Here is a 17,691-nt window from a genome sequence, read left to right on the forward strand (position 1 = left end):
TTTGAGTCTATGACACAGAAGATGTGGGGCAAATACAAAAGGTTTAGTAAATGGTACAGGTCATAAAAGATGATGAGAAGATAGAAAAACTGAGATGGAAAATGTGGGAGAACACATTTGCCTATGTTGTGTTGTATTCAGGGCAAGAGATACAGTTAAGAATTGAATTTTAGCCCTAGAATTTTACCAGGTTTCTGCTTCCCTATTTCAGAGTAAGTAAGGAGGAGATATGACGAAGTTTGTTGGGTGGAATCATCAGCTCAAGAGTAAATAGGGTTAGGTGTTGAAGAGAGATCATTTATTAGTGGAAGAGAGTAGGTGATAGGACAGAGAAAGCCCTTATGGACACCCATGTTGGTGGAGTGAGAGGGTGAAGTTGCTCAATTAACAAATGTTGCAACAAATTGGCTAGAGAATCTGTGCATTTGGGAACAGAGAGAAGAATCAGGAGAGCTAAAGGGAAAAAGCATGGAAAACTAAGACACCCTGTCAGATATTTTGATGTCAAGGGCACGACAAAAGATTCATCAAAATCTCTAAAGAAGGTCGGTCTAGAAACAAGTCACACAGGAGAGATCGTCAGCAAACTTTGCAAATCAAAAGCCGTATTTGTTATTAGGAAAATGGGAATTGGAATCCCATTCCCATCTTGCTAATCATCTTTCTGTTGTTTGAGAAAAATGGTAAAATGCTTGAAACAATAGATAGAAGTATTAGGTAGAAGCATTACACAAGTAGTAGGTAGGAGCATGAGGTAGAAGTGGTAGATTAGAACATTATGTAGGAGTAGTTGGTGTGAACATTAGGATGGCATTTATGGAAACACTGTGCTAGAGTTGCCCTCTGCCAGTGGCCTGTTAAAAAGTAATGGGTAGGAACATTAGGCAGGAGCATTAGGTAGCCAATAAGAACATTCGTGAGGAGCCTCTGGAAACACAGCACTAGAATTCTGGAAATTTATGCCATGGCCAACCTCTTGAGAGAGTCCCTGGAGGGAGTAGCCTTGAGAACCCTATACTTGTACATAGCTTGAAAATAGAATGATTATGAATTCTAAGCAGAAAAGCTCTTAGTTGTTGTATACGAATTGTACATGTTGTGCTTTTTGAAAGTGTTTAGTCCTGGTAACAGGCAAGACCTATTTTCAAGGCCAGTTTTTGTTGGATGAATGCAACAGATTTTTTCTAGTTCAGAGGTTCTGTTCAACTTTGGATGTGTATTGTGAATGACTTCGTATCAAAGTTAGTATTAAGTACTTTTAATCAGCATTTTTACTTAAAAATATACTATAAACTTTTAGAAATATACTATGAACTTTTATTCGTTAGATATTTTTTCCAGTGTATTTATAATGTATTTTTTATATATTATTATTTTTTTATTATACTTTGTCGCTGTCTCCCGCGTTTGCGAGGTAGCGCAAGGAAACAGACGAAAGAAATGGCCCAACCCCCCCCACACACACATGCATATACATACGTCCACACACGCAAATATACACACCCACACAGCTCTCCACGGTTTACCCCAGACACCTCACATGCCCCGACTCAAATCCACCGACAGCACGTCAACCCCGGTATACCACATCGCTCCAACTCACTCTATTCCCTGCCCTCCTTTCACCCTCCTGCATGTTCAGGCCCCGATCACACAAAATCTCTTTCACTCCACCCCCCACCCCCAATTTGGTCTCCCTCTTCTCCTCGTTCCCTCCACCTCCGACACATATATCCTCTTGGTCAATCTTTCCTCACTCATTCTCTCCATGTGCCCAAACCACTTCAAAACACCCTCCTCCGCTCTCTCAACCACGCTCCCCCTATCTCCACACATCTCTCTCACCCCCACGTTACTCACTCGATCAAACCACCTCACACCACACACTGTCCTCAAACATCTCATTTCCAGCACATCCATCCTCCTGCGCACAACTCTATCCACAGCCCACGCCTCGCAACCACACAACATTGCTGGAACCACCATTCCCTCAAACATACCCATTTTTGCTTTCCGAGACAATGTTCTCGACCCCCACACATTCCCCAAGGCCCCCAGAATTTTCGCCCCCTCCCCCACCCCATGATCCACTTCCGCTTCCATGGTTCCATCCGCTGCCAGATCCACTCCCGGACATCCAAAACACTTCACTTCCTCCAGCCTTTCTCCACTCAAACTCACCTCCCAATTGACTCGACCCCCAACCCCACTGCACCCAACAACCCTGCTCCCATTCACACCCACTCCCAACTTTCCTCTTCCACACACTTTACCAAACTCAGTCACCAGCTTCTGCAGTTTCTCACATGAATCAGCCACCAGCGCTGCATCATCAGTGAACAACAACTGACTCACTTCCCAAGCTCTCTCATCCCCAACAGACTTCACACTTGCCCCACTTTCCAAAACTCCCGCATCCACCTCCCCAACAACCCCATCCATAAACAAATTAAACAACCATGGAGACATCACACACCCCTGCCGCAAACCCACATTCACTGAGAACCAATCACTTTCCTCTCTTCCTACACGTACACATGCCTTACATCCTCCATAAAAACTTTTCACTGCTTCTAACAACTTTCCTCCCACACCATATATTCTTAATACGTTCCACAGAGCATCTCTATCAACTCTATCATATGCCTTCCCCAGATCCACAAATGCTACATACAAATCCATTTGCCTTTCTCAAGTATTTCTCACATACATTCTTCAAAGCAAACACCTGATCCACACATCCTCCACCACTTCTGAAACCACACTGCTCTTCCCCAATCTGATGCTCTGTACATGCCTTCACCCTCTCAATCAATACCCTCCCATACAATTTACCAGGAATACTCAACAGACTTATACCTCTGTAATTTGAGCACTCACTCCCATCCCCCCTGCCCCCGTACAACGGCACTATGCACGCATTCCGCCAATCCTCAGGCACCCCACCATGAGTCATACATACATTAAATAACCTTACCAACCAGTCAACAATACAGTCACCCCCCTTTTTAATAAATTCCACTGCAATACCATCCAAACCTGCTGCCTTGCCGGCTTTCATCTTCCGCAAAGCCCTCACTACCCCCCCCCTGCCCACCAAATCACCTTCCCTAACCCTCTCACTTTGCACACCACCTCGACCAAAACACCCCATATCCGCCACTCTATCATCAAACACACCCAACAAACCCTCAAAATACTCACTCCATCTCCCTCCCACATCACCACTACTTGTTATCACTTCCCCATCTGCGCCCTTCACTGAAGTTCCCATTTGCTCCCTTGTCCCACGCACCCCATCTACCTCCTTCCAGAATATATCCCCATTCTCCCCAAAATTCAACGATACTCTCTCACCCCAACTCTCATTTGCCCCCTTCTTCACCTCTTGCACCCTTCTCTCGACCTCCTGTCTCTTTCTTTTATACATCTCCCACTCAATTGCACCCCCTCCCTGCGAAAATCGTCCAAATGCCTCCCTCTTCTCCTTCACTAACACTCTCACTTCTTCATCCCACCACTCACCACCCCTTCCAATCAACCCACCTCCCACTCTTCTCACGCCACAAGCATCTTTCGCGCAATCCACCACTGATTCCCTAAATACATCCCACTCCTCCCCCACTCCCCCTACTTCCATTGTATTTATAATGTGCACATGGAAATTTTAGGAGCCTCTTGCTTAGATGGAATTATTATGCTGCAATCCAATATATTATGCTCAGTCAAGAAGGGGATAGGAGGTGGGCTAGTCTCCAAGGACAGCATACATTAACATGTGATTATTTAGAACTAAGATTTTTGTAACTTGTGAACATTAATTATAATGATCCCAGGAACTCAGCTGTGAAGTGCAGTTGTGGTCAGTCTCAGGTTAACAACTTTAAGCATCATTTTACATATACAGGTGTAAGATTTCTAGAAATTTAGACACTGATCACTGTTGCTCATCACTTGAAGATTGATAGATATGTTCTGGGTAATAACATATGGTCAGTAGTAATCAACAAAAAATGCCCATGATTTTATATATGTATAGCAACAATGATAATATCATGTCCATATATTGTAAGTCTGAAGGTAATATAATATTTTTGGGTATTTTTTATATAACGGAGCAGAATACTTCCCACGTATTCCCTGCGTGTCGTAGAAGGCGACTAAAAGGGAAGGGAGCGGGGTACTGCAAATCCTCCCCTCTTGATTTTTTTTTTTTTTTCTCAAAGAAGGAACAGAGAAGGGGGCCAGATGAGGATATTCCCTCAAAGGCCCAGTCCTCTGTTCTTAATGCTACCTCGCTAATGCGGGAAATGGCGAATAGTATGAAAGAAAGAAAGATATACAATTTAATCATCGAACCCTAGGACCCTTTTCTTAGTGATCCAGGGGCTCTTACAAGTTCATGTCTGTGCTATTTTCAGTAGCAGTGACAGGATGGACTCCTTTGAAATGATAAGTTCTTTGACAAGACTGTACTGTACTCTGTCTGTTTCATCAGCTCATGAAAGTACAGCCTTGTCAAATGTGACTTTTCACATGGTGTAATCTCAAACAGCTAGATGGTTGTTTAATTTGTTTATGGATGGGGTTGTTAGGGAGGTGAATGCAAGAGTTTTGGAAAGAGGGGCAAGTATGAAGTCTGTTGTGGATGAGAGAGCTTGGGAAGTGAATCACTTGTTGTTCGCTGATGATACAGCACTGTTGGCTGATTCATGTGAGAAACTGCAGAAGCTGGTGACTGAGTTTGGTAAAGTGTGTGAAAGAAGAAAGTTAAGAGTAAATGTGAATAAGAGCAAGGTTATTAGGTACAGTAGGGTTGAGGGTCAATTCAATTGGGAGGTGAGTTTGAATGGAGAAAAACTGGAGGAAGTGAAGTGTTTTAGATATCTGGGAGTGGATCTGGCAGCGGATGGAACCATGGAAGCGGAAGTGGATCATAGGGTGGGGGAGGGGGCAAAAATTCTGGGAGCCTTGAAGAATGTGTGGAAGTCGAGAACATTATCTCGGAAAGCAAAAATGGGTATGTTTGAAGGAATAGTGGTTCCAACAATGTTGTATGGTTGCGAGGCGTGGACTATGGATAGAGTTGTGCGCAGGAGGATGGATGTGCTGGAAATGAGATGTTTGAGGACAATGTGTGGTGTGAGGTGGTTTGATCGAGTAAGTAACGTAAGGGTAAGAGAGATGTGTGGAAATAAAAAGAGCGTGGTTGAGAGAGCAGAAGAGGGTGTTTTGAAATGGTTTGGTCACATGGAGAGAATGAGTGAGGAGAGATTGACCAAGAGGATATATGTGTCGGAGGTGGAGGGAACGAGGAGAAGAGGGAGACCAAATTGGAGGTGGAGGGATGGAGTGAAAAAGATTTTGTGTGATCGGGGCCTGAACATGCAGGAGGGTGAGAGGAGAGCAAAGAATAGAGTGAATTGGAGCGATGTGGTATACCGGGGTTGACGTGCTGTCAGTGGATTGAATCAAGGCACGTGTATGGGGGTGGGTTGGGCCATTTCTTTCATCTGTTTTCTTGCGCTACCTCGCAAACGCGGGAGACAGCGACAAAGCAAAAAAAAAAAAAAAAAAAAAAAAAAAAATATATATATATATATATATATATATATATATATATATATATATATATATATATATATATATATATATATATATATATATATATTTATCCCTGGGGATAGGGGAGACAGACTATGTCTCACGTATTCCCTGCATGTCATAGAAGGCGACTAAAAGGGAAGGGAGCGGGGGGCTGGAAATCCTCCCCTCTCATTTTTTTTTAATTTTCCAAAAGAAGGAACAGAGAAGGGGGCCAGGTGAGGATATTCCCTCAAAGGCCCAGTCCTCTGTTCTTAACGCTACCTCGCTAATGCGAGAAATGGCGAATGGTATGAAATATATATATTTATTTATTGATTTATTTTGCTTTGTCGCTGTCTCCCGCGTTAGCGAGATAGCGCAAGGAAACAGAAGAAAGAATGGCCCGACCCACCCACATACACATGTATATACACACACAGACAGACGTATATACACATGTACATAATTCATAGTCTGCCTTTATTCATTCCCATCGCCACCTTGCCACACATGTAATAACAACCCCCTCCCCCCTCATGTGTGCGAGGTAGTGCTAGGAAAAGACAACAAAGGCCCCATTCGTTCACACTCGGTCTCTAGCTGTCATGTAATAATGCACCGAAACCACTGGCAATAGCACAATGTATTTGTCACACCAAGAATCATCCTTGTTCAGCTCTTGTTGCCAAGTTTTTTTTTTTTTTTTTTTTTTTTTTTTTTTTTTTTTTAGATCCATGAACATTTTCCCATTCCTTGTGCCTTATAAACTCAGTTTACTGATCCTGTTATGATTTTTAGTGTCATGTCTAACACAAATGAACTAATATTAGACCTTACAAGTCATTTAGTACATTACCTTTTAATAATTATAAGGGTAAGAAGAACTGCCCTCCCCAAGAATGAGACTCATGAAGCACTACACTAACATAGGCCATATTTTGTTACTGTAATGTCCTAAGGTTATGTAATAAGTCAGATTTTTGTTCCATTTTCCTTTTTGAAAAGAAGAAAGGTTGTGATCATAATGACAACTGCTGTAGGAAAGAAAAGGCCCTTTCATTCTATTCTTATTTTCCAGAGCTGAATCAGAGTTTACATTTTCTCGTTGGATGGAAGTCATATCAACGGCTACTCAGAATTCTGCACGGACCCGCTTATTTAGCCGGAAAGAGAGTGAGAATGAGAGTATTAGACTTTAATGCAGAAGACAGCAGATCATCTTTGTAAATATTTACTACTCATCATTTGCATTGTTCCCATGTGAAGCAATTTCACAAGTTGTTACCGGTATGAATATTGGCAACACAATTAATAGATGACAATATGACTTTAAAGATATTTTTATTTAGAATGTGGTTTAAATCTTTTAATGAACATATGTTGTAAGCCAAGCATGTACTGTGATTTTCTAAATAATTTTTTTTTTTTATCTATGTAGAAATCAAAATTGTGACAGTAGAAAATGACAGTGAGGCTTATCAGGCAAGCTGTATTTGTCATTGGAGCATTAATCACTATTTCAGCTGCTAAAGTCAACTTTAGTCAAGTTTAAGCTGTTAGCAGTTTTGAATATGTACAGTACATAGAAAGCAAACTTATAGAAAGGAGATGTTAATTGTTGGCTATAATTGAATGCAGTTTGAGTATAAACTTTGCCCAGAAACCCGTCTGGTAATTTGTAAAAATGATTTTTTTATGAAATTATTTGAGGTATGAAGATCATTTCCCTTACTATTGACAGGATGTCAGTTTTTGGCAAGACACCAAGGTAAAGTGTAAGGACATTTAGCGATTGTGAGGTTTACCCAAGTGGTGTGGCTGTCTGCAGAATGTAAAAGTGAGGCCAATGCATCTCCATAAGTATTTTTTTAATAGAGTTTTATAGTGCTGAATTAATGTAAATATTGTATTTTAAAGAAATGTTATAGGTGAAGGCCTACCCCCTCCAAAAAATGGATGTTGACTTACTTTAAATTTTGAAGGAAAGACAATGTCTCATGTTATATGAGAGTAGTATAGCATTATCATACATACTTGTTTTAAAAAGTGTCAAGGAACTATTTGTAATATTTATGACATCATTTGTTCAGATAAGTGATGAATGCATATCATTCACCTTATATCTAAAATGCCTCAATTTTTTATTTTCTAGAATGAAAGCAGTGATACTCCAGTGAGATTTGATATTAAAGAATGTACAGCATGTAATATTGACATATGTGACAGATTTCATGTAGAGGACCAAGCAGCTAAATCTTGATATTAGTTCATCAAGATTTATTTTATAAATACAAGTTTATGATTGCTTAGATAAATATTGCATCATATCATTTTTATATTTCTATTTGGGTTGAGGATTTTTGTGAACTGAAAGCATGGAAGAGCTATGTGATGTTATGGTGCGACTACAGGATAGATTGTCGGTAATATACATCATTGTGACGAGAATTAGCAATGGGATTTTTCAACACTCTTGGTAATAGTAAATATAGGTTGTGTATCAGTAATCTATTGCTCATTGGAAAATCCATCAATTTAAACAAATATATAAACAGAATAAATATATTCATTTTGTCTAAACTGTGGTTTAGCTAGGTTATGTAATTATTTGTTTATAGATGTTATTTAAAAAGTTGTGATTACTATTTTTTAGATAGAATTCATTCATACTAATGGAATTTACCAGTTTGTATTATCTAACAGATGGAGAATTATTTGGGATCCTAGTCTGTGTTAGTCATTGATATGTTCATGTAGTGTCATAATTGTCAGCTTCATTGTATATAAAATTGGTGAAATAAATTCATTTGTAGAATCTCATCTTTTGGTACATTGTAATAGTCATTTGTTCCAAAATGGTCACATTCAGATTTCTGTTGTTTTGTGTAGGTGACATTTATGGTATGTTGTTAACTGGTACTGGTCCTAGCATGGGAACATCTTGTCACCTGACAATAGGAGAACATTGTTAAAGCATTACCTAATATTTTTCATTTTGACCATGTGCTGGTGAGTGCCATGATTATTTTAATGGTAAATTGCATTTTTTGATTATTATTTTTTACTGCACATCTTTATAAATGCTAGAAAAACTCTCAGAGTTGTTGAGATTTCATAAGAAAAGTTCTCCACATTTTTCCAAAACAACTGATTCATCAAACTTTTACATATTTCATGCCTCATTGTTCTACCTTAATTATTCTCTTTTTTGTAAAATTTCTTCACTTACATTGCCTTGACCTTGCCTTACCACCTTTGATCTGTATTAATGCAATAATAAATAATATAGCTAGTTTTTGAAGTTTGATTCCGAAATGTAGTATCCCTGGACATGTTTGTGTTTACTCAGTATTTTTGGTTTATATTTCTTTGTAGGCTTTATTTCCTTTCCTATAAGGGAGTAAAGTCATTGGTTGGTGAAAGGACAAGAGCAAAGGAAGGAGTTCCACTACTCCTGAAGCAGTTGTGGGAGTGTAAGAAAGAAACTCTAAGATTGATATGGGTAAAACTGAAAGTGGATGAAGAGAGATGGGTGAGTATTGGTGCCTATGCACCTGGTCATGAGAAGAAAGATAATGAAAGGCAAGTGGGAGCAGCTGAGTGTTCTAGCAGCTTTGATGCACGAAACCAGGTTATAGTGATGGGTGATTTGAATGCAAAGGTGAGTAATGTGGCAGTTGAGGGTATAATTGGTGTACATGGGGTGGGGTGTTCAGTGTTGTAAATTTAAATGGTGAAGAGCTTGTAGATTTCTGTGCTGAAAAAGGAATGGTGATTGAGAATACCTGGTTTAAAATGAAAGATATACATAAGTATATGTATGTAAGTAGGAAAGATGGCCAGAGAGACAGGCATTTGGAAGATTTTTGCAGGAAAGTAGTGCAGATGACTTGGAGATGTATAAAAGAAAGCAGCAGGAGGTCAAGAGAAAGAGGTGAAAAAGAGGGCAAATGAGTTTAGGTGAGAGTATCAATAAATATTATTTTTTTCCCTTTGTCGCTGATTCCCGCGTTTGCGAGGTAGTGCAAGGAAACAGACGAAAGAAATGGCCCAACCCACCCCTATACACATGTATATACATACACGTCCCCACACGCTAATATACATACCCATACATCTCAATGTACACATATATATACATATATACACATGCACACAATTCACACTGTCTGCCTTTATTCATTCCCATCGCCACCTCTCCACACATGGAATAACATCCCCCCTCCCCCCTCGTGTGCGAAGTAGCGCTAGGAAAAGACCAACAAAGGCCCCATTTGTTTACACTCAGTCTCTAGATGTCATGCAATAATGCCCAAAACCACAGCTCCCTTTCCACATCCAGGCCCCACAGAACTTTCCATGGTTTACCCCAGACGCTTCACATGCCCTGATTCAATCCATTGGCAGCACGTCGACCCTGGTATACCACATCCATCCAATTCACTCTATTCCTTGCCCGTCTTTCACCCTCCTGCATGTTCAGGCTCCGATCACTCAAAATCTTTTTCACTCCATCTTTCCACCTCCAATTTGGTCTCCCACTTCTCCTCGTTCCCTCCACCTCCGACACATATATCCTCTTGGTCAATCTTTCCTCACTCATTCTCTCCATGTGCCCAAACCATTTCAAAACACCCTCTTCTTATTTCCACACATCTCTCTTACCCTTACATTACTTACTCGATCAAACCACCTCACACCACATATTGTCCTCAAACATCTCATTTCCAGCACATCCACCCTCCTCCACACAACTCTATCCATACCCCACACCTCGCAACCATACAACATTGTTGGAACCACTATTCCTTCAAACATAGCCATTTTTGCTTTCCGAGATAATGTTCTCGACTTCCACACATTCTTCAAGGCTCCCAGGATTTTCGCCCCCTCCCCCACCCTATGATTCACTTCCGCTTCCATGGTTCCATCTGCTGCCAGATCCACTCCCAGATATCTAAAACACTTTACTTCCTCCAGTTTTTCTCCATTCAAACTTACCTCCCAATTGACTTGACCCTCAACCCTACTGTACCTAATAACCTTGCTCTTATTGACATTTACTCTTAACTTTCTTCTTTCACACACTTTACCAAACTCAGTCACCAGCTTCTGCAGTTTCTCACATGAATCAGCCACCAGCGCTGTATCATCAGCGAACAACAACTGACTCACTTCCCAAGCTCTCTTATCCCCAACAGACTGCATACATGCCCCTCTTTCCAAAACTCTTGCATTCACCTCCCTAACATCCTCATCCATAAACAAATTAAACAACCATGGAGACATCACACACCCCTGCCGTAAACCTACATTCACTGAGAACCAATCACTTTCCTCTCTTCCTACACGTACACATGCCTTACATCCTCGATAAAAACTATTCACTGCTTCTAACAACTTCCCTCCCACACCATATATTCTTAGTACCTTCCACAGAGCATCTCTATCAACTCTATCATATGCCTTCTCCAGATCCATAAATGCTAAAGACAAATCCATTTGCTTTTCTAAGTATTTCTCACATACATTCTTCAAAGCAAACACCTGATCCACACATCCTCTATCACTTCTGAAACCACACTGCTCTTCCCCAATCTGATGCTATGTACATGCCTTCACCCTCTCAATCAATACCCTCCCATATAATTTACCAGGAATACTCAACAAACTTATACCTCTGTAATTTGAGCACTCACTCTTATCCCCTTTGCCTTTATACATTGGCACTATGCACGCATTCTGCCAATCCTCAGGCACCTCACCATGAATCATACATACATTAAATAACCTTACCAACCAGTCAACAATACAGTCACCCCCTTTTTTAATAGATTCCACTGCAATACCATCCAAACCTGTTTTGGAAAGAGGTAAATAAAGTGCGTAAAACAAGATAACAAATGGGAACATAGGTGAAGGGGGCTATTGGGAAGGTAATAACAAGTATTGGTGAAGTGAGGAGATGGAGTGAGCATTTTGAAGGTTTATTGAATGTGTTTAATGAAAGAGTGGCAGATATAGGGTGTTTTGGTCGAGGTTGTGTATGAAGTAAGAGGGTCAGGGAGAATGGTTTGGTAAATAGAGAAGAGGTAGTGAAAGCTTTGTGGAAAAGGAAAGCCAGCAAGGCGGTGGGTTTGGATGGTATTGCAGTGGAATTTATTAAAAAAAGAGGGTAACTGTGTTGTATAGTTCATGGTGAAGTTCCTGAGGATTGGCAGAATGCATGCATAGTGCCACTGTACAAAGGCAAAGGGGATAAATTTTTTTTTTTTTTTATACTTTGTCGCTGTCTCCCGCGTTTGCGAGGTAGCGCAAGGAAACAGACGAAAGAAATGGCCCAACCCCCCCCATACACATGTATATACATACGTCCACACACGCAAATATACATACCTACACAGCTTTCCATGGTTTACCCCAGACGCCCCACACGCCCTGATTCAATCCACTGACAGCACGTCAACCCCGGTATACCACATCGCTCCAATTCACTCTATTCCTTGCCCTCCTTTCACCCTCCTGCATGTTCAGGCCCCGATCACACAAAATCTTTTTCACTCCATCTTTCCACCTCCAATTTGGTCTCCCTCTTCTCCTCGTTCCCTCCACCTCCGACACATATATCCTCTTGGTCAATCTTTCCTCACTCATTCTCTCCATGTGCCCAAACCACTTCAAAACACCCTCTTCTGCTCTCTCAACCACGCTCTTTTTATTTCCACACATCTCTCTTACCCTTACGTTACTCACTCGATCAAACCATTTCACACCACACATTGTCCTCAAACATCTCATTTCCAGCACATCCATCCTCCTGCGCACAACTCTATCTATAGCCCACGCCTCGCAACCATACAACATTGTTGGAACCACTATTCCTTCAAACATACCCATTTTTGCTTTCCGAGATAATGTTCTCGACTTCCACACATTCTTCAAGGCCCCCAGAATTTTCGCCCCCTCCCCCACCCTATGATCCACTTCTGCTTCCATGGTTCCATCCGCTGCCAGATCCACTCCCAGATATCTAAAACACTTCACTTCCTCCAGTTTTTCTCCATTCAAACTCACCTCCCAATTGACTTGACCCTCAACCCTACTGTACCTAATAACCTTGCTCTTATTCACATTTACTCTTAACTTTCTTCTTCCACACACTTTACCAAACTCAGTCACCAGCTTCTGCAGTTTCTCACATGAATCAGCCACCAGCGCTGTATCATCAGCGAACAACAACCGACTCACTTCCCAAGCTCTCTCATCCCCAGCAGACTTCAGACTTGCCCCTCTTTCCAAAACTCTTGCATTTACCTCCCTAACAACCCCATCCATAAACAAATTAAACAACCATGGAGACATCACACACCCCTGCCGCAAACCTACATTCACTGAGAACCAATCACTTTCCTCTCTTCCTACCCGTACACATGCCTTACATCCTCGATAAAAACTTTTCACTGCTTCTAACAACTTTCCTCCCACACCACATATTCTTAATACCTTCCACAGAGCATCTCTATCAACTCTATCATATGCCTTCTCCAGATCCATAAATGCTACATACAAATCCATTTGCTTTTCTAAGTATTTCTCACATACATTCTTCAAAGCAAACACCTGATCCACACATCCTCTACCACTTCTGAAACCACACTGCTCTTCCCCAATCTGATGCTCTGTACATGCCTTCACCCTCTCAATCAATACCCTCCCATATAATTTACCAGGAATACTCAACAAACTTATACCTCTGTAATTTGAGCACTCACTCTTATCCCCTTTGCCTGTGTACAATGGCACTATGCACGCATTCCGCCAATCCTCAGGCACCTCACCATGAGTCATACATACATTAAATAACCTTACCAACCAGTCAACAATACAGTCACCCCCTTTTTTAATAAATTCCACTGCAATACCATCCAAACCTGCTGCCTTGCCGGCTTTCATCTTCCGCAAAGCTTTCACTACCTCTTCTCTCTTTACCAAATCATTTTCCCTAACCCTCTCACTTTGCACACCACCTCGACCAAAACACCCTATATCTGCCACTCTATCATCAAACACATTCAACAAACCTTCAAAATACGCACTCCATCTCCTTCTCACATCACCATTACTTGTTATCACCTCCCCATTTGCGCCCTTCACTGAAGTTCCCATTTGCTCCCTTGTCTTACGCACTTTATTTACCTCCTTCCAGAACATCTTTTTATTCTCCCTAAAATTTAATGATACTCTCTCACCCCAACTCTCATTTGCCCTTTTTTTCACCTCTTGCACCTTTCTCTTGACCTCCTGTCTCTTTCTTTTATACATCTCCCACTCAATAAATGCTAAAGACAAATCCATTTGCTTTTCTAAGTATTTCTCACATACATTCTTCAAAGCAAACACCTGATCCACACATCCTCTATCACTTCTGAAACCACACTGCTCTTCCCCAATCTGATGCTATGTACATGCCTTCACCCTCTCAATCAATACCCTCCCATATAATTTACCAGGAATACTCAACAAACTTATACCTCTGTAATTTGAGCACTCACTCTTATCCCCTTTGCCTTTATACATTGGCACTATGCACGCATTCTGCCAATCCTCAGGCACCTCACCATGAATCATACATACATTAAATAACCTTACCAACCAGTCAACAATACAGTCACCCCCTTTTTTAATAGATTCCACTGCAATACCATCCAAACCTGTTTTGGAAAGAGGTAAATAAAGTGCGTAAAACAAGATAACAAATGGGAACATAGGTGAAGGGGGCTATTGGGAAGGTAATAACAAGTATTGGTGAAGTGAGGAGATGGAGTGAGCATTTTGAAGGTTTATTGAATGTGTTTAATGAAAGAGTGGCAGATATAGGGTGTTTTGGTCGAGGTTGTGTATGAAGTAAGAGGGTCAGGGAGAATGGTTTGGTAAATAGAGAAGAGGTAGTGAAAGCTTTGTGGAAAAGGAAAGCCAGCAAGGCGGTGGGTTTGGATGGTATTGCAGTGGAATTTATTAAAAAAAGAGGGTAACTGTGTTGTATAGTTCATGGTGAAGTTCCTGAGGATTGGCAGAATGCATGCATAGTGCCACTGTACAAAGGCAAAGGGGATAATTTTTTTTTTTTTTTTTTTATACTTTGTTGCTGTCTCCCGCGTTTGCGAGGTAGCGCAAGGAAACAGACGAAAGAAATGGCCCAACCCCCCCCATACACATGTATATACATACGTCCACACACGCAAATATACATACCTACACAGCTTTCCATGGTTTACCCCAGACGCCCCACACGCCCTGATTCAATCCACTGACAGCACGTCAACCCCGGTATACCACATCGCTCCAATTCACTCTATTCCTTGCCCTCCTTTCACCCTCCTGCATGTTCAGGCCCCGATCACACAAAATCTTTTTCACTCCATCTTTCCACCTCCAATTTGGTCTCCCTCTTCTCCTCGTTCCCTCCACCTCCGACACATATATCCTCTTGGTCAATCTTTCCTCACTCATTCTCTCCATGTGCCCAAACCACTTCAAAACACCCTCTTCTGCTCTCTCAACCACGCTCTTTTTATTTCCACACATCTCTCTTACCCTTACGTTACTCACTCGATCAAACCATTTCACACCACACATTGTCCTCAAACATCTCATTTCCAGCACATCCATCCTCCTGCGCACAACTCTATCTATAGCCCACGCCTCGCAACCATACAACATCGTTGGAACCACTATTCCTTCAAACATACCCATTTTTGCTTTCCGAGATAATGTTCTCGACTTCCACACATTCTTCAAGGCCCCCAGAATTTTCGCCCCCTCCCCCACCCTATGATCCACTTCTGCTTCCATGGTTCCATCCGCTGCCAGATCCACTCCCAGATATCTAAAACACTTCACTTCCTCCAGTTTTTCTCCATTCAAACTCACCTCCCAATTGACTTGACCCTCAACCCTACTGTACCTAATAACCTTGCTCTTATTCACATTTACTCTTAACTTTCTTCTTCCACACACTTTACCAAACTCAGTCACCAGCTTCTGCAGTTTCTCACATGAATCAGCCACCAGCGCTGTATCATCAGCGAACAACAACCGACTCACTTCCCAAGCTCTCTCATCCCCAACAGACTTCAGACTTGCCCCTCTTTCCAAAACTCTTGCATTTACCTCCCTAACAACCCCATCCATAAACAAATTAAACAACCATGGAGACATCACACACCCCTGCCGCAAACCTACATTCACTGAGAACCAATCACTTTCCTCTCTTCCTACCCGTACACATGCCTTACATCCTCGATAAAAACTTTTCACTGCTTCTAACAACTTTCCTCCCACACCATATATTCTTAATACCTTCCACAGAGCATCTCTATCAACTCTATCATATGCCTTCTCCAGATCCATAAATGCTACATACAAATCCATTTGCTTTTCTAAGTATTTCTCACATACATTCTTCAAAGCAAACACCTGATCCACACATCCTCTACCACTTCTGAAACCACACTGCTCTTCCCCAATCTGATGCTCTGTACATGCCTTCACCCTCTCAATCAATACCCTCCCATATAATTTACCAGGAATACTCAACAAACTTATACCTCTGTAATTTGAGCACTCACTCTTATCCCCTTTGCCTGTGTACAATGGCACTATGCACGCATTCCGCCAATCCTCAGGCACCTCACCATGAGTCATACATACATTAAATAACCTTACCAACCAGTCAACAATACAGTCACCCCCTTTTTTAATAAATTCCACTGCAATACCATCCAAACCTGCTGCCTTGCCGGCTTTCATCTTCCGCAAAGCTTTCACTACCTCTTCTCTCTTTACCAAATCATTTTCCCTAACCCTCTCACTTTGCACACCACCTCGACCAAAACACCCTATATCTGCCACTCTATCATCAAACACATTCAACAAACCTTCAAAATACGCACTCCATCTCCTTCTCACATCACCATTACTTGTTATCACCTCCCCATTTGCGCCCTTCACTGAAGTTCCCATTTGCTCCCTTGTCTTACGCACTTTATTTACCTCCTTCCAGAACATCTTTTTATTCTCCCTAAAATTTAATGATACTCTCTCACCCCAACTCTCATTTGCCCTTTTTTTCACCTCTTGCACCTTTCTCTTGACCTCCTGTCTCTTTCTTTTATACATCTCCCACTCAATAAATGCTAAAGACAAATCCATTTGCTTTTCTAAGTATTTCTCACATACATTCTTCAAAGCAAACACCTGATCCACACATCCTCTATCACTTCTGAAACCACACTGCTCTTCCCCAATCTGATGCTCTGTACATGCCTTCACCCTCTCAATCAATACCCTCCCATATAATTTACCAGGAATACTCAACAAACTTATAACTCTGTAATTTGAGCACTCACTCTTATCCCCTTTGCCTTTATACAATGGCACTATGCACGCATTCTGCCAATCCTCAGGCACCTCACCATGAATCATACATACATTAAATAACCTTACCAACCAGTCAACAATACAGTCACCCCCTTTTTTAATAGATTCCACTGCAATACCGTCCAAACCTGTTTTGGAAAGAGGTAAATAAAGTGCGTAAAACAAGATAACAAATGGGAACATAGGTGAAGGGGGCTATTGGGAAGGTAATAACAAGTATTGGTGAAGTGAGGAGATGGAGTGAGCATTTTGAAGGTTTATTGAATGTGTTTAATGAAAGAGTGGCAGATATAGGGTGTTTTGGTCGAGGTTGTGTATGAAGTAAGAGGGTATGGGAGAATGGTTTGGTAAATAGAGAAGAGGTAGTGAAAGCTTCGTGGAAAAGGAAAGCCAGCAAGGCGGTGGGTTTGGATGGTATTGCAGTGGAATTTATTAAAAAAGAGGGTAACTGTGTTGTATAGTTTATGGTGAAGTTCCTGAGGATTGGCAGAATGCATGCATAGTGCCACTGTACAAAGGCAAAGGGGATAAATGTGAGCGTTTAAATTACAGAGGTATAGGTTTGTTGAGTATTCTTGGGAAATTATATGGGAGGGTAGTGACTGAGATGGTGAGGGCATGTACACAGCATCAGATTGGGGAAGAGCAGTGTGGATCAGGTGTTTG

At 41.4% G+C, this 17,691-nt stretch overlaps 1 protein-coding gene across 8 annotated transcripts in view; it reads left to right on the plus strand.

Moving 5' to 3' along the window:
- Cdep (Chondrocyte-derived ezrin-like domain containing protein) overlaps positions 1 to 8,881 on the plus strand; it is a 729,829-nt gene extending 720,948 nt beyond the window's left edge. For all 8 annotated transcript variants that reach the window (XM_071661711.1, XM_071661716.1, XM_071661717.1 and 5 more), the window contains one exon: positions 6,665 to 8,881. In XM_071661711.1, coding sequence (XP_071517812.1) covers positions 6,665 to 6,785 — 121 coding nt within the window. In that variant the 3' untranslated portion in view covers positions 6,786 to 8,881. The remainder of the gene's footprint in view (positions 1 to 6,664) is intronic.
- Positions 8,882 to 17,691: the final 8,810 nt, after the last annotated feature.

This window comes from Panulirus ornatus, chromosome 5, assembly GCF_036320965.1.
Source record: "Panulirus ornatus isolate Po-2019 chromosome 5, ASM3632096v1, whole genome shotgun sequence".
NCBI lineage: Eukaryota > Metazoa > Arthropoda > Malacostraca > Decapoda > Palinuridae > Panulirus > Panulirus ornatus.